General features: G+C 38.9%; 1 protein-coding gene across 6 annotated transcripts in view; it reads right to left on the reverse strand.

Annotated features, from left to right (window-relative positions):
• Positions 1–22629, reverse strand: part of Astn2 (astrotactin 2) — an 833116-nt gene that overhangs the window by 154973 nt on the left and 655514 nt on the right. For 3 of the 6 annotated variants that reach the window (XM_026393328.2, XM_026393327.2, XM_077797971.1), the window contains exon 1: positions 21756–21983. In XM_026393328.2, the coding sequence (XP_026249113.1) occupies positions 21756–21983 (228 nt within the window). Of the gene's footprint in view, positions 1–21755; positions 22022–22629 lie in introns of those variants that run through there. The other 3 variants (XM_026393326.2, XM_026393325.2, XM_026393324.2) reach the window with 1 other exon arrangement.

Genomic DNA, 22629 nt, shown 5'->3' on the forward strand with positions numbered 1-22629 from the left:
GTCTTCTTATTCCCAAACAAAGCAGGAAGGTAGGTATGGTGAGTGACCTCAATGATTATTTAAAGGAGGTTGTAACTAATGATTATATAAAGGAGTACTGAACAAAGGGAAATAGAAACTTTCAACTACATACATGTCTAGAGGAGCTTTGGTGGGTATACAGGCATTTTCATAGACATAGATCTCATAATGCCATAGTATATCATTATACATTTGTCAAAATTCATAGAATGTACAGTGCCAAGAGAACTCTAAAATTAATCATGGATTTTTAATGGTAATGTTATATCAACACTGGTTTATCAACTATCAAAAATGCACTACTCTGGGGGGATACTGAAAGAGGGTGAGGCTGTGGGTATACATGAGTAAGGCATATATTGAGTAAGGCATATATTGAGATTTTCTATACTCTCTGCTCAATTGTGCTGGGAAAATCAAACCGTTTTTTAAAAAGTCAATTTTATGTCCTGCCAGGTAACATCTGCTCTATAGAAGAGTTCACATATGCTGTGGATAGTTTTACAAAGGAAGGAGTGAAATGAAGAGAATAGACAACTATTAATCCTTTCCTAATATAGGTCTATTGCTTCTCAACCTTTTGGTTAAGATGAAATGTAGTGTCTAGTTCTAGACCTGTGGTAGGGCATCTGCCTACTAGTTTCTGGAAGCCTCTCAACAACCTGAGGATAAAGCAACTCTCAACAACCCCAGTGAATCTTAAAACAGAACCAAATAAATGGTCCTAGAAGATACTGGGCCCAGATCACCCACAGCAAAGGGTCTAGTTGAGACACAGCTCCAAATCCCAATCTTTACCCCTGGCCTCCTTCAACCCATCTCTTAGTTTCAGTCTCAGTTCCCCCTTTCAGTGAAGAAATGCCAACTGGCAAAGACCCATTTCCTACATAAGAAATGTGCAACTCAATCTAAGGCTCTATGAATCACAGAAACGACACCTAATTTCCGCTGTCAGGATAAACTTCACTCTTCAAGCCATTCTCCCCTGAATGATGAGAGCCCAACAGAACAGCTCCTTAATCTAGGTGACAGAAGAAGGCATTTAGAGCCAGCCAAACCCCCTTCCTGCAACACTTACCTCTGCTAATGAAAAAATATTAGAGAAATAAATATACATCCCACTGAGACACCTACATGGGGCTCTGTCAGATGTCTGTTTCTCAAGATGTACAGAGGCAAGATGATAGGGTAGGTTAAATGATCCTCAGGCAAGAAGCTGTTTTTCTTGTCAATTATTCCCATATTTCAGCTCTCATCATCACATGTAGAGGATGAAGTATGAGGTTTTAAAGCATTAAAAATAACACTGTGCATTTTTTTAACATTTTTATATGCTAGACATAGAGTTCAGTGTTTGGCATATAAGGATTCATGTAATTTGCACAGTCACACCATGAATTGGGTACTCCTACTATTCCCATTATGTAGGGGATATGACTGAAGACCCAGGGAACTTGAGGCCCTCTTTATCAGGTAGTCTGTATTTAGTAGAGTTAAATTTAAACTCATGTTTCACAAGTTCCAAAGTCTAAACATTTAACCCTCTGATAAGCTGTTGGTTAGGTTGAATTGTCTCCTGGCAACTCTTTTTTTTTTTTTTTTTTTTTTTGGTACCGGGGATTAAATCCAGGGGTGCTTAACCACTGAGCAATATCCCCAATCTTTTTTTTTTTCTTGTTTCATTTAAAGACAGCATCTTACTAAGTTGCATAAGGCCTCACTAAGTTACTGAGGCTGCCTTTGAATTTGCGATCTTCCTGCCTCAGCCTCTGAAGCCTCTGAATAAGAAGACTAAAGTTTAATTCATGTGTGAACCACTGTACCTGGACTCCATGCAACCCTTAAAATGTTGAAATTTAAAAAGTTTGAGGCTCCTCCAATTGGGTAACTTGATGAATGTCACAAATCCAGAATGATTTGGAATTAGGATTCAAACTCATCTTGTTCAGAACACGATCTTCTTCTGTGTCTAGTCTTCTTTCCTAAATATTGAGGAAAGGTGGTAATTGAGGGGTATTACTTATTCTCAGGAGGGGATGGTATGAATGGTATGGTTAGCTTTGCTCTGAGAACTCCCAAGTCTTTATTGGCCAGAACAACATTCCAAAATGTATTTCCAGGAATCTCTTAGTTCATTGAGACATTAATTGACTTTGAGTTCAATGAAATTGGAGTGGAAGGTGGAGGTTATTTCTGTGATCAGATATAGGTGGGAAAGACTACATTAAACAAAACTGCACAGATTACTCTACGTAGAACTTGAAAGCTGCTAACATGTTAGCAGTCACTGGCAAGTCCTGAGAAGGTAAGGTGTAAAATGCAGCATTTGACAAACATACTTGTCCAAGGAGCTTTTTGACTTTGGTGTGGTTCTGATGACATCTGGGAGTGTGGAATTCTTCTTCAAGTTCTGCAAGTCTAGCTTCTAGGCCTACACAAAACCCTCTGTCAGCCAGGAGCTGACCAGGAAAGAGAGCTCATCCCAGTTCTGTCAGGAAATATTCAACCTTGGCCACGTCAGTCTTCTCTGGCCCTCAAGTACCTTGCATATACAAAAACAGTACTAAACACTCTTCTTTCTGAGGGCTTTACCTTCTGGTATCACCATGAGTTGTATGAACCAAACTAGACCCTGGGCTGCCTTGATTATGTGAGCCCACCATGATGATGGTCACAGATTCTGCCACATCCTACTCAACTACTATAAGTCATTTGGAGGCCTTTGTGCTGAAGTCAGGTCCCCCAAGTCTTTGGCCTTTATTTATCCCTCCACCTTCACTTCTTCCCACTGCCCATTTAGCATTCTATGCACCAGGCAGCAGCTTCTCACTTCTGCTAGATTTTTAGTGCTATTTCCTCTCCTTGGAACACCTTTCCCTCCCTCTGATAATTTTCTTCCATCATTAATCCATCAAGTCTCAGTTTAAAGACCACCTCTTCTGGGTAGCAGTCCCTGACTTCCTAAAGCTGAAGCAGACACTTCCAGTTCTGATGCACCTTCTTCTATCTCTTCTTATAACAAAACTTACTGCACTATGTTATACTTCCTCATCTATTCAATTGCTTATCCATCTTTCCTAATAGACTGTGTACATGCTGAGTTGGGGGGCCCTGTTTTATTTACTATTCATTCTATCATGCTTAATATAGTATCAGAGCTCAGTTGGTGATTAACCAATTGGTCTAACATAAATTAACTAATATCAAGAATCCTAATCCTTTATATCTCTCCCTATCACTTTCTCATAGCTTGGAAAACTTCTCTGTCCAGCTTCGGGATAATTCTGTGCTCTTAATTTCTGCCTCATTCCTATTGATACCTCCTTCCCTCCTGCAAAGAGCCAGGAATTCTGAGATAAAGTTCTTGGCTTAAAAATCTTGCATACTCTCCAAAAGAATATGGAAGAATTTTCAAACGTTTTGTTATAAAATACCTTGAATAACAAGATACAAATGGGAAGTTTCTCTAAACACATTTTTATCTTAAATAATTATACAAATTATACATTTTACTCTATAAATGGATTTTTAAATATAAACAAAATTTTTCCCCCACAAAATGACTCTCATGAAGAAGTCCCTGGGCCTTGTTTCATCAATGACCTGGAGTGCCTGCTAGTTAACTCAGATTCCCAGGCTGAACTCACCCTCTAAATCACAGTCTTAGGAGAGATATTTCAGGATCTGTGATTTCATAAATTCCTAGGAGATTCTTACATAATAAATATTAAGTTCAAGAATCTCTTATCTTTTTTATCCTATGGCTTTGGTTATAGATAGGTTGGTTTGTAATAGTGGATACTACAATTTAAAAATTTAAAACCTACAAGATATTAATAGCTACTTCCCAGGTATCAGAGTATATAGTTTGTGGTTAAATCTGAACTAAATATCCCAATTGCTTTGAACAAGGCTAGTTGGACCACAGCTAATTAACTGATATAAACTAGGCCAGTCATAAACTTTCTTGGTAATTTAGATTTACTTGATCTTTGGTCTTTCTGAGGGTTTGAATTGTATTAGATATAAAACTGGACTTGGCTAGGCTAGGCATGATGTGTTTATCTATGTACCTGGAAGCCAGAAAAGACAAAGGGGGGCAGAGAATGAGATAAAAGGAGGGAAAGTGAGTGAAGGGGGTGGGGGTGGGAGGAGAACGAACACAAGGCAGCCCAAGCACAGAGAGAAACAGATTCCAGGATTATTGCTGAGAATGTAGTTTGTGCTCTCTCCGGTGCTCAATAATTGCTTCTTGTATGAAAAGTATTGAATGGATGGATGGTAAAATCTGAGGAACAGATTATACGATCCTAATAGACTGACTCAGTCGTCAGAGCAATAGATTGTGCTTACTTTGTTCTAAACTATCTCCAGACCATTTGTCCTGCCTGTCACTGAACTGATAGCAATTGTGAAAGTGATGAATAGCAGACCAATTATGAGCAATAGGAAACATCAGTTATAACTCCAGGGAGAAGATGCAGCCATATCAGTAGCCTCATCCATCTAACTGTGAGTCATCTTCCCAAGGCATCTTGCCCTGTGACCTTGAATTGCCAAGGGCTTCTTAGCGTTGGACAAATCCAAGTTATTCACAGGATGGCTCCTCCTCCCAGCCTGTCCCCTAAAAGGCGTTGCTCCTGGCTATTCACTCCTGGAAGGGAAAAACTGGATAGAACCCATGAATTTTCCCAAAGGGAAGTCCTTAGCCAAAGATCCCAACTCCACCCAATAGACAAGACCTGTCTTCTAAGGCCTGCTCTCCTTTGACAGATAGTAACTCCTTTCCCTTGTGGTGAGAACATCTGGAGATGAGAGGCGGATGGAAAGGTTTCATGTGGAGGATTTGTCCAAAACTGTGGAGTTTACATTGCTAAATACTAGCTTAAGTTAATGGCAAGTTCCTGAGTGAAGAACTAGACAATTTCCCTTCTGTGGTCTTGGTGATCTCATTTTTCCAGTAATGTTCATGTTCCCTTAGGAAGCATCAGAGGGAAGAAGCCTCTCTGGTTGATGGGGCTTCCATGGATGAGGTTTTGAATGGAGGCAGGGAGAGACTACTGGGAGGATAGGAGAGGGTGTGCTTAGTCTAGACCTGTACTGAACTTGCCTTGGGCTTTGAAAGGGAAACTTGAAAATGTGGCTGGGGAAGTTATGCAAGGGAGGTTCATCAGAACCTTTCCATCATGGCAAACTGAGCTCTGAGAAGTCTAAATCACTTAACCCAGAACAAGATGTTACACATGCTGGAGGACCAACAGAATACAGAGGTTAAGAGTGCGGCATTGGAACAAGACCCTAGGTGCAAACCCTAGTGCTTTCACTATGCCACAAGTAAATTGTAGAGACTTCAGTTCTCTAAATGTTGAAGGACTTCACTTGCTGCATGTTAAATGGGAATATATTAATATCTACCTCAATAATAACTGCTAGAAGTATCATTTGTAAAGTGCCTAAAATAATGTCAAATATATACACATATCCACACACGTGCATATATTTGATAATTAAATGAGTATCGACTAAGCCCTAAATGTGAATATTCTCTAGATGAAAGTAAATTAATAAATCTATAACAATAAAAAGTAGTTAGGCATGTTTATGTAAAAAGAGAGTCTAAACAAATCTACCCTCGCCTAGAATTATTGTATTCTTTTTAATATTTTCTATTGGGGGAAAAAACTGTCATAGTAATCAACTCTCTGAGATACTATTTGCCTTTGGGGAAGTGTGACTTTCCTTGTCTCTGTGAACTGATTATCCATTTGTTTCTCAAATTGGTATATACCTGAAGGCAAGACAACTACTATTTATCTTATACCCACTCCATACTGGATACTTTAATCAGAAATAAGAGCAGAAGACAGGAGGACAAAAAGGAAAAGAAAATGAGGGGGAAGGTAATGAGAGAAAAGGAAGAGGAAAGAAACCATAACTAATATTTATCAAGTTTTAAATTACATAAGGCATTGATAAATGCTTTACATGCATAATTTGCTTGAATAACAACTCTAGTGTTAAAGGGCATCATGATTCCCCTGGAGAGCCTGAGCAACTAAGTTATATCCCCCATAGTATGTAGTCAGATGAGAACTTAAATCTCCCTCCATCTGGGTTTTGTACATCACCTTATGTAATATCTAGAAGAACCCTATGAAGCAGGTCCTCTTGTTATTTCTATCTTCCAGATAAGAAAAGAGAGCTCTAGGGCTGGGTTGTGGCTCAGTAGTAAAGTGCTCCCTAGCACATGTGAGGCACTGGGTTCGATCCTCAGCAGCACATAAAAATAAATAAAATAAGGTATTGTGCCCAACTACAACTAAAAGAAAGAAAGAAAGAAGTATATATATTTTTTAAAAAAAGAAAAACAAAAGAGAGCTCTAATAGAATGTCGCATCCAATAAGTAAGCATGAAATTAGAATTCACACCTAGATCTGGTTGATTCCAAAACCAAGATCTTATCTATGACATCTCACTAAATCCCCCCAAATTATTTCTACCTTGAATATAACTAATACCCTCAATAAATAAAAAGTAAATAAACTAATCTACAGTTATACCTATGCACCTACATCTATGTATCTATATACATCTATCTTCTGCTCCATTCAAAATGGGTATCTGCACATTTGAGAAACAAGAACCAGGGAAACATTGTGGAGGAATGAGAAGAGCCCTACTAACATGTACCCTGACTCCCAAGAAGCCACCATGCTTCCATTTAGCGATGCTCCCTCTGATGTTTTTAAGAGAACCAATAACTATCCCCACCAATAAAAGATGTAGCTGGAGAGCAAGCTAAAGTTGCAGGAACCAAGTTCAAGCTCTTCTGAGAGTGGATATATGCTGCCTTAAAAAGGGTTAACAAGAGGGGTTTGAATGGTCTCAACAGAAGTTCTTCATTGAGTTTTCAGTTAAAAATTTTAATTAGATGTTGCAATAGAATCTAGCTTCCACTGGGCTGAAAAGTGACTAAAAGGTGAGAATGAAGTTTTACCAACAAGGAAAAATGAAAAAAGATAACAGTGGCAGGAGGGGCTCTAGAATCTAAGAAATGCTGTTTGATGACAGAAGAGGCTTTTCAAAATGTGGGGAAAGGAGCCAATGATGATGGAAGCTTTATTATTTACATGCTGAGACCAAGGCATTAGAACCAGAAGAACAGAGGTTTATGTACTAGCTGCATAACTCACAGGCTGCAAGACATTCCTTCTCCTGAGTTTTAGTCTCCTTTAGCCAAAAAGAAAAAAAAAAGTTGTGCTTTGAATACCTACTACATGCACAACAATCAAGATAAAAGCTATTATGACCAAAGGCAAATTCAAAAGTCTGAAAGCTTAGGTTCTATTCTTAACTCTTAGGCAACTAAAGCAGTCTCTGTGTGTTCTAGTTTCTCTCTCAATACATCATATGTATGAATTAAGAAGGACTTAAATATACTAGAGTTATTTCAGGGGCTCTAATCAGGATAATTGAGATAAGACTAAGTCTACTAGTATTGTAACCAAAATTCCTGTTGAAAGTTAATTACCGCTGCAATTAACTTTCAGGAAGTGATTATAAGGGTTCTGCCCTCATGAGTGGGATTAATACCTTCCCTAAAGGGTTTGACCTGGAAGGGAGTACTCTCTTACCCTTTCATCCTTTCTACCATGTAAGGACACAGTGTTCCCCCACCCCAGATGTTACAGCAACAGCACTTACAAGACACCAATCCTGCTGGCACCTTGATCTTAGATTTCCCAGCCACAAGGACCATAAGAAAATCAATTTCTTTTCTTTATAAATTGTCCAGTCTCAGGCATTTTGGTACAGCACTGCAAACACTCTAAGACAGAGTCTAAATGAAGACTTAGACTCGTGTGATGAAAAACTGTTCAGGGAACAAGGAATGGTCAGCAGGTGAGAAGTAAAGTCCTACTGAGACCTAAAATGACTTCACATATCTGAAAGCCTACCATTTAGAACCAGGAAATAAGACTATCTTCTATTGAGCTTCTTTTTATGTCAAACATTATTACTAAGCAACCTACATGGATTATCTGAGTTAATTTTCAAAACAATTCTATAAGCAGACATTACTAATGAAAAAACAAAAACTTAAAACAGAGAAGTGTACAAAAATACCCAAAGGCACACAAATTTTGTGGCCAAGCTGATATTTGAATCCTCATTTCTCTGATTCCAGAACATATGCTTTGCCTAGTAAGTCAATAGCTAAGAATTGCTCATTAAAGTGTTGATGGATGGGACTAGAAAAAGGAAGAGAAGAAAATGTATAGGAAAATATTTTGACTCAATATTACAGTCCTCTTAATTCGGGAAGAAGCTGCTTAGGGTCATGGAGCAAGTCATTCCTATGAATATTCAAACACATGCCCTTACAGAGTAGAAAAGGATCAAACCACAGGTAAGGGTATCACTTCTATGCTTTCCTTCCTTATGGACATGTATGTGATCATAAAATAATTAAATGTAGAGATAGAGGAGAAAGTAGAGTAAGAAGAAGCAAAGGAAGAAGAAAAGTCAATTAGGTGTTTGTCTAAGCATATACTATGCTCCAGGCATGCAACTGATCATGGTATCACCCAACTCATTTAATACAATAAGCTTAGAAATTAGGATATATTATTACCGACCTTATATCACATCTGAGAGAATTAAGGCTCAGAGTCCGTTGCCAAAAGTCACATTGGAAAAAGAATAACCAGGACTTGACAGATTTGGCCAGCATCAGACATAAAGAAACTCTTACCTACTAGAGGAGAAAGCATAAGTTCTTCTATGTGATCATTTTGGTCTACAGGCCTATTAATTCTGGCTGTGCTGATTGTCAAGAAATGATAATAAACATAATCAAGTCTGATAAAACTTTTAGGCCTAGCGTGGTGTGTGGTGGCGCCTGCCTGTAATCCCAGTGGGTCAGGAGGCTGAGTCAGGAGAATCACCAGTTCAAAGCAAGGCACTAAGCAATTCAGTGAGACCCTGTCTCTAAATAAAATACAAAATAGGGCTAGGGATGTGGCTCAGTGGTTGAGTACCCCTGAGTTCAATCCCCAGTGCCAAAAACAAACAAACAAACAACAACAACAACAAAAACCTTCTAGGCCTAACTACCATGTTGCAAGAAATACAGAGCCAGAAGATCATGCTAAATCACACAATGGGGATTCAATCACAATGAAAAGAATCCAGGCTCTTGGGGATTTTAGTGAAGAAACAACTCAAGTTTATCAAAGCAATATCCCAAGAAATAAAAAAGAAGATGGAGGGAGGAACCCATAGACTAAGAGACCTACTTAACAGATAAATATAACCTTTGAGTCTTATTTAGATGCCACTTGGAACAAACAAACTGGTACCAAAGACATAAGACAATCTGGTAAAAATGAATGGTGACTGAATGTTTAATACATAAAAATTATTGTTAATTTGAAAAGTTTCTTATTAGTATAGAGGCTACTTTTTGTGCCTAACATTTAGAGATATGGACTTCAACATTTACCTGTACAATTATATAATGTTTGAGATATTTGTTCAAAATTACCACTGCAGAGGGGAAATGGATGAGAGCAAGCGATGCAGTCTTGCCATGAGTTGATCATGATGAAAGTAGGTGATAGGAACAGAAAGTTTCATTATGCTGTTCCGTCTTCATCTATGCCATGCTTTTCTAAACAAAATTACTTTTAGAGTGGGTAGCAGATCCTGGGATTTAACAGTGTTCCCTAAAATGGTATATGCTGGAGATAAAGCTAAAACCAAAAAGACATAAATGACCCACGAAGAAATGACATTCCTTGTAGTCTTCCCCTCCTCTCAGGGTAGGAACTTACGGCAAGGAACACTTCTGCTCTGAGAAATCCGGAACAGTCAGGCTCTGTTGACCAAAGAAGGCACCACATAGACTATTTGTGAAATGGTACAAACTTATGCTGTTCTCAGTGGCAAATGCCTGATAAATGTTGAGAAAAATCTGGAATGAGTTATTTTTTTCTTCCTCTTAGATTTGAGAGCAATACAGAAGAGAGTTGGATTGTTTGTGCATTCTCTGTGCCCTTCGCATCACTGCTGACTGAAGTTGCCTAATGACCCAAGAAGAGGTCTCTGTGAACAGGGCTGAGCTCCAACACTGGTGGGGCCTGCAGCTCATTCTGTTCCTGGAAGCCCAGCACTGCCCTGGCGGGGACAGTCACCACATGACACCCTCAGATAAATGATGGTGGTGGAATGAAAGACGGCAGCGAGGAAAGGAAATCCAGACTTGGCTCTGACATGAGCTAGCCCTGTGTGGCTTCAAGGGATGGTTGCTTACACTCTCTGAGACTAAATTTCCTTATCATTAAAATGAAGGTAAATATCGCTAACTTCTTAGCACAGTTGAGAGGATTAACGGAGAGGGTGTTTGTGTGAAAGCACCATGTTAGCATGCCAATGCAGGTTGGTGCCCTTTGCACTCTCTACATTTATTCTTATTTAAATATATTCATGGAATTTCTAGCATGTATCAGGTACTGTGTTATAAGCTATTGGTACAATGCAGAGCAAAATTTGGTCCAGTCTCTGATCTCATGAGGTTTACCCCCTAATATACTGGAAAATACTTTGACTCAATGTAAGGAAAAGTATTCTCTCAATGAGGGAAACAGGATGCTCAGGAGTCACCAAGCCAGCCACTGGAACACTGGAAATGTCCACACACAAACTCTACAATCTCTTGCAAGGTGTGGAAGAAAGGACTCAAAAACCAGACTAGCATTGAACCAAATGGCTGCATAATCTCTTCTGTCCCTGAGGCCACTAACTAACTTTCTCATAACCACTGTAAAATAAAAAAGTAAAATAATCACAAAGCAAGATAATAAAAGGTAGAGGAAGTGACGCAGACATCAATCAAATAATTACAAAAAATAAAAAGCATATGTAGAAATTAGGATAACTGCTATAGAATCAAATTGAAGAGACTTGAAGAAATAAGTGAACAAAGAAACATACAGGAGGATTTATCAACTCAAGAAGGCTTGGCAATCTGATGAGTGTTTGCTAAGGGGAAAGAAGGAGGGAAAGGAGTGAAATGAATGCCAAGGATGGGGAACAGCCTGTGCAAAGACTCTTCGGCAGGATAAAACATAGCATTCCCAGAAACTGGGAAAAGATCACTGTGGCTAAAGCAGAGAAACAAAGGAAGGAGGTCAAGGTAAGTTTTAAGAAATTAGAAGGGTTCTGCACAAGGTCTGAGAACATAGCTCACCAGTAGTAAGCTTGCCTCACATATACGAGGCCCTGGATTTGGTCACTAGCACAGCAGAAAACAAATAGAATTTTTTAAAAGGGTTCAATCCAAGCAGCCCCTTGTAAACCATGGTAGGAACCTTGGTCTTGATCCTAGGAGATCAGTTGAAAGCCACTAACCGTTTTTAATTAGGAAAATGTTGTTGAGTATATTTTAGTTCTTAAAATATCACTCTGGTTGCAAGAAAGAGAATAAATTCGAAGGAATATGGGTCAATATTACCTAGTTAGGAGGTATTCCTATAATAGCACAGGAAAGACTTGGATCAGACAGAGTCAAAGCAAACATATTTGAGAAATTCTTAAGACAAACCTATAGGATTTGTTAACAAATTATATGTTGGAGGAATGCATGCAGGCAGAGAGAAAAGACATGCATCAAGGATGAACCCCTGGTTTCAAGATTACAAAAACTGAGGTAGAAAACACTATCAAAAGAAAGGCCAGGCCATTCATGGCAAATGCAGTAGATTGGTCTATATGGAACACAAATGATGAAAATCCATTGCATTTCCACTGAGAATTAATGGGGATAAATCAATGCAGACAGCAGATGTAGTCTACTTTTTCAAGAAGTTTGGCTCTTAAGAAAAAAAGAACCACAAGTTGGGAAAGGTAATGGAATGAAGTGATAGTGCTTTTAGTACACTTTAGGCCTCCATAAACTACACGTTATTTTTAAAGCTGTAGAGAAATCGTCAGCCACAGTAATATATGCCTCTAATCCCAGTGATTTGGGAGGCTGAGGCAGGAGGATCACAAGTTCAAAGCCAGCCTCAGCAACTTAGCGAGACCCTGAACAACTTGGCAAGACCCTGTCACCAAACCCAGTAAACAACAACAGCAGGAGCTGAAGGAAAATAGCTAGTAGAAGAGAAAATACCAAAGAGAAGCAAAATCTAGGTATTCAGATAAAACCTTTGCTCTGCCAGTTCTGTTTCCAGAACCTTGGGGCAAGTGATTTAACTTCTCCATGCCTCAGTGTTCACATCTAGAAAAGAAAGGTAATAATGATCCTCATCATATGAAGAGGAGGAGAGATTCAGTAAACTAAGCCCATGCAGTGCTATAGCTGAGCTCATGGTAGCATTGCAGAAGTACAAGAGAAAGACATTCTGCCTTTCTCTTTCTTCTATGTTTAACATCTGAATTCAGTGTCCCATAAAAAATGCTCTACTCTTTGACATTGAAAAAATGTTTGCATTTGCTAAGACTGTATGTCTTGTATATCTTGATGAATCTGCTAGTTTTCTAGTCCCATGAAAGAGCCGTTTCCCAGTTTCACAAGTAGACAAGCCAAGTATTAAGTTCCTCTTTTGTAATTGACCATGAGTGTGTTGAGTAATATGCGGATTATTTCCCCCTACTTTTCTTTGATCTTCCCTGTTGCCAAGGATTGCCTGACAGTCTGATTCCTAGCCAGTGTACCTCCTTTTCAGAATGCACCAAGATGGAGAGGAAGGGTTCCACAATAGTAGAGAAGACTTAAGTTAGATTATAAGAAGTACTTGATTTTCTTAATCCCTATATGTAAGAATTCCCTGAAGAAATTTCAAAATGAGAAAGAATTGTGAACCATGGTTTTGGTTGGTGGTTCTCAAGCTCAGTGCGCATCAGAATTACCCGGGGAGGTAAGAAAAGTGCAGATTACCAACTCTAACCCCCGAGAAACAGAAGAAGGAAAGCCAGGAAGATGCAGTTAACAAACACTGTCTTTATCTCACTCCAAGTGATGATTCTCTCTGAGATGCAGATATGTACTAAACACTCTCTTTTCAGTATTATGGATTGAACGTAGGGATTCAAATTTGCTAGGCAAATACTCTACCATTGAGCTGCATCTGCATCCCTTTTGTTTATTTTGAGTCAGAGTCTTGTTAAGTTTCCCAGGCTGGCCTCAAACGTGTCATTCCCCTGCCTCAGCCTCCCAAATGGCTGGGAATCCAGGATTATGCCACCACACAAATGTGATTGATCTCTCTTATTTGGTTCTACTTATTTTTTATTCTATTTATTCTATTTATTTATTTAATTTGGTACCTGGAATTGAACCCAGGGGCATTTAACCACTGAGCCACATCCCCAGCCCTTTTTACTTTTTAATGGTTTTTTTTTTTTTTTTTTTTTTTGGACAGGATCTTACTAAATTGCTGAAGTTGGCTTTGAACTTGCAATCCTTCTGCCTCAGCCTCCTGAGCTGCTGGGATTACTGGCATACACCATTACACCGGGCTTTATTTCTTTTTTCTCACCTTTTCATATTATTTACCAAAGTGATTTCTATTTTCTGTCTCTCACATACACTCCAGTAGAGACTAAATTTCCAGATGGTAGAGATGTATGCCTTCTTTGCTCCCTGAGGTATTCCAAATGCCCAACACAGTGTCTGGCCCTAAGAAACCCTTAATTAATATTTGTTAAAATTACTTGAACTGATTTTCCACTATCCCCAACTATCTCATATATGGACTTCTGCAGGAAACCCCCTCCCAACTTAACTTGACCTCTTATTTTAGTAATTTAACATGCAAGTCAAGAACATTCAGAAAATTTACTGATGCCATGAATCTGTCTCTCAGAAGGAAAAAATTTACAAATAAATGCATAATTCTGCATAAATGTTTTGAGATTGGGGGTCCAAAGACCCCTTACAGTCAAGGATATACAGACTTCAAATGAATAACTCTTGCCCTAAAACCATATTTAATCCCTGTCATGATTAGCCTAAATCCTACCTCTCTCCCTTACATGTCTCTTAAATCTTACATCTTACATCTTACATCTCTCCCTTGGCCCAAAATCTTAAAGAACTCTTTAAAGTTTATACAGTACACATCTCTCAATGCAGCATTCAAAGTTGCCCACAAAACAAGAGCATTGGTATGCACCTGTAGTCCCGATTACTCAGAGGTTGAGGTGGGAGGAACACTTGAGGCTAGGAGTTCAAATCCAGTCTAGGTAACATGGGGAGATCCTGTCTCCTTGCTACCCCCCAAAAATATTGCCCACAATATTTAACCATCTACCTAACATATTTCAAGTTTTCCTCTCCAAATATTTTAGATCTGTTGCAAAAGTAACTAAACTCTTAATTTTCTGACTCAGACATCTTGGGTTTGAGTTCAGCTACCCCACATCTCACCAGCTGTGTGATTTTAGATATCATTTTCCTCTCTATAAGTGTCAAGTTTGTGTTTTGTCTTTTAATTGGGGATATTAACATAATAGTACATACTTCAATGTAATGTAGGCTGACAAAAAATGAGGGAATACATAGTATTACCTCCAAAGCAACTTTTAAAATTCCAGGAACTTAGTAATTGGTAAGTTTTGTTTTTCTCTCTGCTTGACAGATAATCTTTCCATTCTCCTCCTTTTCTTTTATACCTTAGTCTAGAGGAAGGTTTGGCAAACTTTTTGTGTAAAAGGGAGAGAAATTTACAGCTTTCTCTGCCATCCTATTTTCTATGTATAGTACTCAACTCTGCTGTTGTAGCAGGAAAGCAGCCATGGATATTATGTAAATAAAGGTATATAGCCGTGTTTCATAATCATTAAAGAGGCAGTAGGTTGGATTTGGCCTATGGGTTCCAACTAGGTGAGGTTTGATTACTCACAGATGTTAGTTCAAGAGTCTCTGGACCTCACTCACCTGCTAAATTGGGGTAATAATAGTATTTCCCTCATAAAGTACTGAGTGGTTAAATAAGATAAAACATGTAAAACCCTAGCACAGTTTAAATTACTTTTACTATTTTGTTAAATATTTTGTTAACATACTTAGTTTAAATACTTTACAGGTATTATTCACTTTATCAATAGTCTTTCTTCTACTATCCAATACCCACCTTCACTTCCCCAAGATATTTTCCAGATTCTCCCTTTCAGAGTTTTTTTTTCTATTTGTCTTCTAACACAGTTGGAATGCTTCCTATAGTATCTGAAAATAAATCATGTATTAATGCAGCAATATGTAAATAATTATAGCTGCTTATGTGGCTTTGGGCTCATTCAGTAGACTGTGAACTCCTTGAAGGCACAGTCTGTACCTTACTGTCCTCTGCATCACATTTCTTAGCACAGTATCTGGCACCCACTAAGCACCTAATGCAAGCGAATGTAATAACAGGGCTATAACAATAGTGGTGGAAGCACAGTGATGGTCCTGGTCCTCACGGCAGTGGTCACAATTGAGGTAATGGTGGTAGTGATAGTGGTGGTGGTACACTGATGGTAGTGGTAATGGTGGTTGTCATGGATGTGGTGTTGGTATTGGTGGTAATAATTGGGGTGAGGGGGCTTGATTGTTAATTTCTTTTCAAAGAGTATCATTTGGAATTCTCTCCTCATTTTGGGCCAAGTAATGGAAAATGAAGCAAATAAATCTTTCTGGCAGAAAGAAAGGATCTGGAGGAAGATTGGACAACCACAACAAGACCAAAATTATACATGATTCTTCCTAGGGCATCATAAGAAGAAAAATGCTCACAGGACTAAAAGTCAAGAAATTTAAGGATTAGGGTTAGGGATGTAGTTCAGTGGTATAACACTTGCCTAGCATGTGTGAAGCTCTGCGTTCAATACCAAGTACTAGGAAAAAAAAAATCCAAGGGCTAGAAAAGAATTATCCAATTTATAAGAGTATTTTGTTCTTCAAAATGTTAGCAAATGGTCTCTCAATTTTTCTACATGAGACCATGGGGAACATTACCATTATCTATCTGAAAGATGAGGAAACTGAGTCTCAGAGGGACAAGTCATATTTCTGAGGTGATGCCTGTTTCAAATAACAGATTTGGCTGTGTGACCTGGAGAGAATCATTCCTCATCTCTGGGCCTTAGTTTTACATATCATAAAATAAAGAGGTTGACCTGAAAAATAAATAGGACAGGATTTTAATCTCTCTTTCTCTCAGCCAATAAGTGATTTATCATTGGAATGAAGTGAAAGACATGTATTCCTTTCTCCTGATAATACTAAATTCAAGGTTGAAACTCTTTATTGTCAATAAATACTGGCAAGGATGTGAGGGAAAAAGTACATTCATATATTGTTGATGGAACTACAAATTAGTACAATCACTCTGGAAAGCAGTATGGCAATTTCTCAAAAGACTTGGAATAGAACTACCATATAACCTAGCTATCCCACTCTTCAGTATTTATATAAAAGAACTAGAATTAGCCTACTATATAGCAATATAGTCACCTCAATGTTTAGAGTAGCACAATTCACAATAGCTGAATGATGGAATCAGCCCAGATGTCCATCAACAGATGGAGAGCTTAAGAAAATATGGTATATATACACAGTGGAGTTTTACTCAGCCATAAAGATGAATGGAAAGTATGGCATTTGTCTGTAAATGGATAGAAATGAAGAATATCATGCTAAGTGAAATAAGCCAGACTCAGAAAATCAAGGGTCGAATTATTCTCTCATATATAGAAAATAGAGTACAATAAGGAAAAGAAGGGCAGAGGAAATGGATACCATTAAGATAAAGAAAAGATCAGTGGAGCAGAAGAAGGCAATTGAGAGGAAGGAAGGAGGGATGGGAAAGGGAAGGAAAGGTGGACTGAATTAAACAAAATCACATTATGTGCATATATAAATATACAACAGGGAGTTTCACCTTTATGTGTTTGTGGAAACACCAATCAAGTATGGATAATGGATGAGCAAGGGGAGGATCAATAGAGTGGATGGCAGAGGGGGATGTGAAAAGAGGAGGTAGGAATGGGGACTGAAATGGATTGGGTCAGATTCCATGCACGCATGATTTTGTTGGGATAAACCAAGCTATGTATATAACTATAATGCTCTAATAAAAAAGTAAAATAAGAAGGAGGCATTATCTCTGGATGAGAATAAATTGTAGGTGATGGGGTGCCTCTTTTAATCTCAAAATAACTCTTTCATATTCCATTTATAAGTTAGATCTGATCTTCTCACAGTGCCAAGGGGACCTTAGATGAAGTTAGCCTTATTTCTCATCATATAGATAAAGAAATAAAGACCAGATCTAGAAAGTGAAAGTATATTCAAGACCATATAACAATCAAGGGCAGAGCTGAGTTCAGATCCCTGGTGTTCTAATTCTCTAGTTCATACAGAAAACTGCTAAACCTGAAATGGAAAGGGATAGATACTATAAAGCTCACTTTGCAGAGGAGTAAAAGAAAGGACACATCCACAGTAAAAGGCAGGGAGCTATCTGGCTCCTCACTGGAACTCTCCTTTGTCTTCCCTGTATGGAGACTACTTCACCCACAGGCTAAATTAACAACCACATAAAGTCATGTACATTTAAGCACTAGTTTTGCTGAGCCAAGTCCTGTGGCTTTGGGCTGTATAAGGGCATTTAACAGGTGGAAGGAGGTGATTTATACATTAATCAAATTCTCCATCATAAAGACTTTTTTTTCCTGCTTTGCTTGTTCAAAACCACAGCACAAAATGTAATTAAGGGCTCCTTTCCAGCTGAGGCAGAAGGCATCATCCTTTCCAATGTGTTCACTGGAATGTACCCAAGGAGACCCCAGCCACCCAAGAAGTTAGTGTCCAATTGTTCCCAAGGCCATTCAGAGCACACCCTGGCTGTCATCCAGAATCAGGCTAGAAGCATCTCACAAACTTCAGGCAAGTCATATCCCTCTCTGTTGTTCCTTGACCATGCTACAAAATGGGCCTCAAGAGTTTACCTAGTACCTTGCACAGCTCAAGGAGTCAGGGCTCTCATATAAAACTTCCATTCTGCATTGGAAGATCTATGGGAGAAGAACAACCTTTTACTTGGGTGTGGCATGTTTTATCCATAGTGTGAGTTCTAGAAATGTTTATTAAGTAAGAAATGCTCCTAAAATTGCTCTACTTATAATCTTCCTTTTGGGTCAACCAATGGTTTCTTCCACACAAAATGCAGATCCTACTTTAAAATGCCATGTTCCTAGTACTTTAAGCATCAATGAAGTAATCAAGTACTACCAAGAAGAGGAGGTACCAAGGGAAGCAATGAAAAAGGAAAGTACAAATTTAGGTAAAATTTATTTTTATCTAATCTTAGATAATATTTGTCTGTTACATGCTGGGCACTGTGCACTCATTATCTCATTTGATTCCTGAGAAGTAGGAATTATGAGATTATGTTTTACATACATAGAAATTGAGGTTTGCAGATATCATTCAGCAGCACACAGTGAATAGGGGATTTCAATCCAAGCCAGTGTGGCACACAGCATACAGGATTTGCTTTAAATCTTGTATTTTCTACAAAGTTTCTTGTAGAAAACTTAGGGAAAATCTTTTTCTATCTGGTTCTTCAGAGAGCAAAAGAAAGGTCCAGAAAGGGAAAGGGACTTGCACAAGACAATGTCATTATTCAGTATCAGAGCCCAGGCCCATCAACTCCTGGTCAAATCCCTTTCCTCAGCATGCAGAGATGGCAAAGAAGTCTCCCTTTCTACATGGGATGTTCTCATGCTCTTCCTTCTTCCCCCAAACCAGCCTTCCACATTCATTTTATGCATTTGACCACAAGGACCCAGTTTAACTGCCACTTCCTCAGGGAAGCCTTCCCAGTCCACAAGGCCTTCTGTCATTCTTTCAACCCATTGGCCTAAACATCTCCTTGTCATTTTGCACAATATGATTTTGCACTATATGACTTACTTGTGTGATTATTTCATGACTATCTGTCTGCTCCACCAATCTGGCAACTCCATGAAGTTGAAGACCATGTAGGAGCTGGGGATGTAGCTCAGTGGTAGAATATTTGCATAGCATGCACAAGGCCCTGGGTTTGATCCCCAGCACTACAAACACAATAAAAATGAAGACCATGTCTATCTGTCATACTGTTCATTTTTCATAGCATAACACAGTAGTTGGCATAGAGTGGATATCCAAAAATACTGAATGAATGAATGAATGAATAGAGCTTCCAGCTCTCCAGGTCTCCTGCAAGGAGAACAGTGACATCTAGTGACCGTTTTCACACTCTTGAGATTCTACAAATACTGCACTGGATTTCCAAAATAACACCTATCTCAACAATGCCAAGCGAAGCTGGCATGAACTCCAGACATAGGGAATTCTGATTCCTGAGCAAAAAGGAAAAGGACCACTACTTTTCCTGCTGCCACACATGCTCGCCAAGAGCACATTCCAAAAGTCTCATGACTTTGTTTGTATTGTACTCCATTACAGATAAAGAAAATTTGACCAAAAAGGCAGTCATGGGGACAAAGTCACAGAGCAGCGAATGGGAACATTCAAAGTATCACTCACAAAGTCCTTGATCCGTAGCCACCAATGTGCTGTTTTTTCTCATCCAAACTGATACACTAACCAGAACACCTTGTTATTTGCTGAAAGCTGTGGCTCCCTCTTCCGGATATCCCTGTGTCCACGCTTATATTCCCACAACCTGTTGTCACCCTGCAGCCAGAGGTTGGAGACGTAAGGTTGTTTTTGATAGCGTGGCGACCTTGGAAGCACAGACTCAGACTATTCATGATACTTGGTTCAGAACTCAAGCACCTTGTTGTGTCATGCTCAGTCATAATTTATTCACTTGGTTAGCTAATAAGTGAGTTGATTTTAATATTCAACTCTTTAACAGACACCTACAAATCGACCACCATAAAAGCCAGCTAGGAACTTGACTACCTACATGTGACCTATGCCCTCTTGTGCCATTGTACTGCCTCCCTTGACTCAAGGTTATCATTTCCTATGTTCACAGTTCCTTGCTTCCCTTTTAAAAATGGTTGTATTGTATGTGCATTTATTCCTGGAAGGTAGTGTATTTGGTATATGTGTGCTTTAACTTTTAAAAGCAGATCCCATTCTGCTATATAAAATCTATCTTTGGGACTTATTTTATTCACATAACATTATGATTATTCATTTCACATTGACAGTTGTTACTGTCATTCATTAATTTTGGCTGCTACAGTGTATTCTATCTAAATAACCCACACTATATTTAACTACTCCAATGGTGATTCTAATAGAGGCTCCTTCTGCCACACAACTCTAATCCCATCAACTTCCTTCTAATAATGGGTCTTCATCATCTCATTGCTCTAAGAACAGGGACCAGACTCCATGATCTGCTTTATAATATCCTAAATAATCAGATCTCTTCTAATTGCCCTGGCCTCATTCCTGATTCTTCCTACATCTCTTGGTCTTAATTATGGGGAAATGATTTGGGTCTCTGCACAGACCTTGTTCTTCCTTAGGTCATCTACCTGACACTTTCCCCACATCCTTGTTACCATCCTATTTCTGTCTTCTCTGAAGCTCTATCTAACCTCCCGCCACCCTCAAGCTCTTGGCCCTATGGGATACTATGGAAGGGGCACATAATTCATGGAGTTCTATTGGACACAATCAATCATCTGCCACACTGACTTTTTTTTTTTTTTTGAGGCCCCGTTCTTTCTGGAAGCTGCTGTAGAAGGAAGAATGAGAACCAAGTAAGAGATGCTCTTATCCATGTTCCTTTTCCTCACTGAAGTAGAACCATCACTATTCCTGGTTTTATTAATTGGAGTTCTGGAATGTTGCATTTATAGAAAGTGTCCCATGAATATAAGTTTACAAACCAGTGAGCCAAATAATGCACATGATTCCTTAAAGTCCTAATAAACCCTATAAAAAAGTGAGAGACACGAGGAAAAGAAGAGATACCATTTCATAGTTAGTCATGGAAGCTCTGAAGCAAACTAACTTTGAGTAAATCACGTAACATCTTTAAGATTTCCTCAAATGTTATTACATAGATGTCACATTAGGATTAACCATACAGAACTTCCATTTTATAATTAAAAAGATGCCCATATGTCAGCAATTTTATGCAAATATGCCCAATATTTTTAAGTAAGTCATAGAACTGGGATGCAAATTAGATGAGACAATCCAAGTATAGAATCGAAGCAGACACTGCTAGGTTTTCACCAAACCCACGTCTACTTCTAGGCACACAGAATATATTTCTCTGTCTTCTTGCAGACTGGTGTGGACAATGTCTGAGCTGTGATCCATGGAACTGGAGTTGAAATGACATTTGCTACTTTCAGGCTTGGACCATTTAAACTTTTCAAGAGCAGTGTTCCATATCTTTTCTCCTTTTACAGTGACCATGGAAACAATGGTTTGATAGAACACAAGATGGAAAGGATTGGGTCCCTGAACCGCTTCTCAGAGTAAAGACACCCATCAATCAAAAATACCTATTAAGGACTCTGCACAAATAAAAAACCTCTGTTGTATTGAAACACTAAGATTTAGAATATAAGGAATCAATAAATGCTGGTAATCACCATGATGCTGTTGTTGATGATGATGATGATGACAATCCCCATGGACAAAGAGTCCACAGGTAGGAGGGTTTCTCAGGTTTGACTTGGTGGCTGGGCCAGGGGAGCTCACCTCCTTTGTGCCATTGTCTTGAATGAGGGTGTAAAGTGGGACCACGTGGTTGATTTCCAGCAGCACTGGTGTGGGGCTCAGCTGCTCCTTGCCCGGCCGCCGGCAAAGGTGGCAGGTAGAAGGACAGCGGCCTTTCTCCTCACAGCGAATCTCCACACCTGAGATGAGCTGGTCATCAGACAGCATCTGTGCCGTCAGCAGACCTGAAAGGTAGGTGATGAAGGGCATGGACTTGAGCTCCTTCTTGCTGCCCAGTTCTGTGGTCTCTGGAGAGGCACAAAATAGGAAGAGGTAGAGGTGAATTTCGTATTGTTTAAAAGGCCAGATTCTTGAACCCACAAAGAGCATGCCCTAAGGAGCTGGTATTCATTGGAAATGAAAAAAAAAGATGATAAAGTGATTTTTGCATGATGTCTTGAAAAGATCATTGGCCTGAGCATTCAGAAACCAGAATGGTGTCTTTCTCCTGCCACGTATACACCAGGTATCCTTTTACTCTCTCTAGCCCTCAATTTTTCCATGTTTAAAGTTGGTAGGTTGGGGTTAAGTGTTTTTCCAAGCAATTTGAAAGATACAAATACTCAAAGATATTTTCCACAACCAGAAATTCCTTTCTGTCTACTGTCAACCTTCACAAACTATACTCTTCCTTTACAATTTTTCTCCAGTTCTATATTTTCCTTGAAACTCAATATAATGAAAGAAACATAAGCTTTGGGTCAAGTCAATTTCAGTTTAAATCCCAGTTCTGCCTGATAACGCCTCCTCAACCTTGAAAAAGTGTCTTGAGTATTCAGGAGATTCTCATCATTGATTCTGTGAAATGGGTTTAATGACCCCAATGGAATCAGTTGTGAGTGGCAGATGATATAGG

This window comes from Urocitellus parryii, chromosome 4 (assembly GCF_045843805.1).
Source record: "Urocitellus parryii isolate mUroPar1 chromosome 4, mUroPar1.hap1, whole genome shotgun sequence".
In the NCBI taxonomy this organism is placed as follows: Eukaryota; Metazoa; Chordata; class Mammalia; order Rodentia; family Sciuridae; genus Urocitellus; species Urocitellus parryii.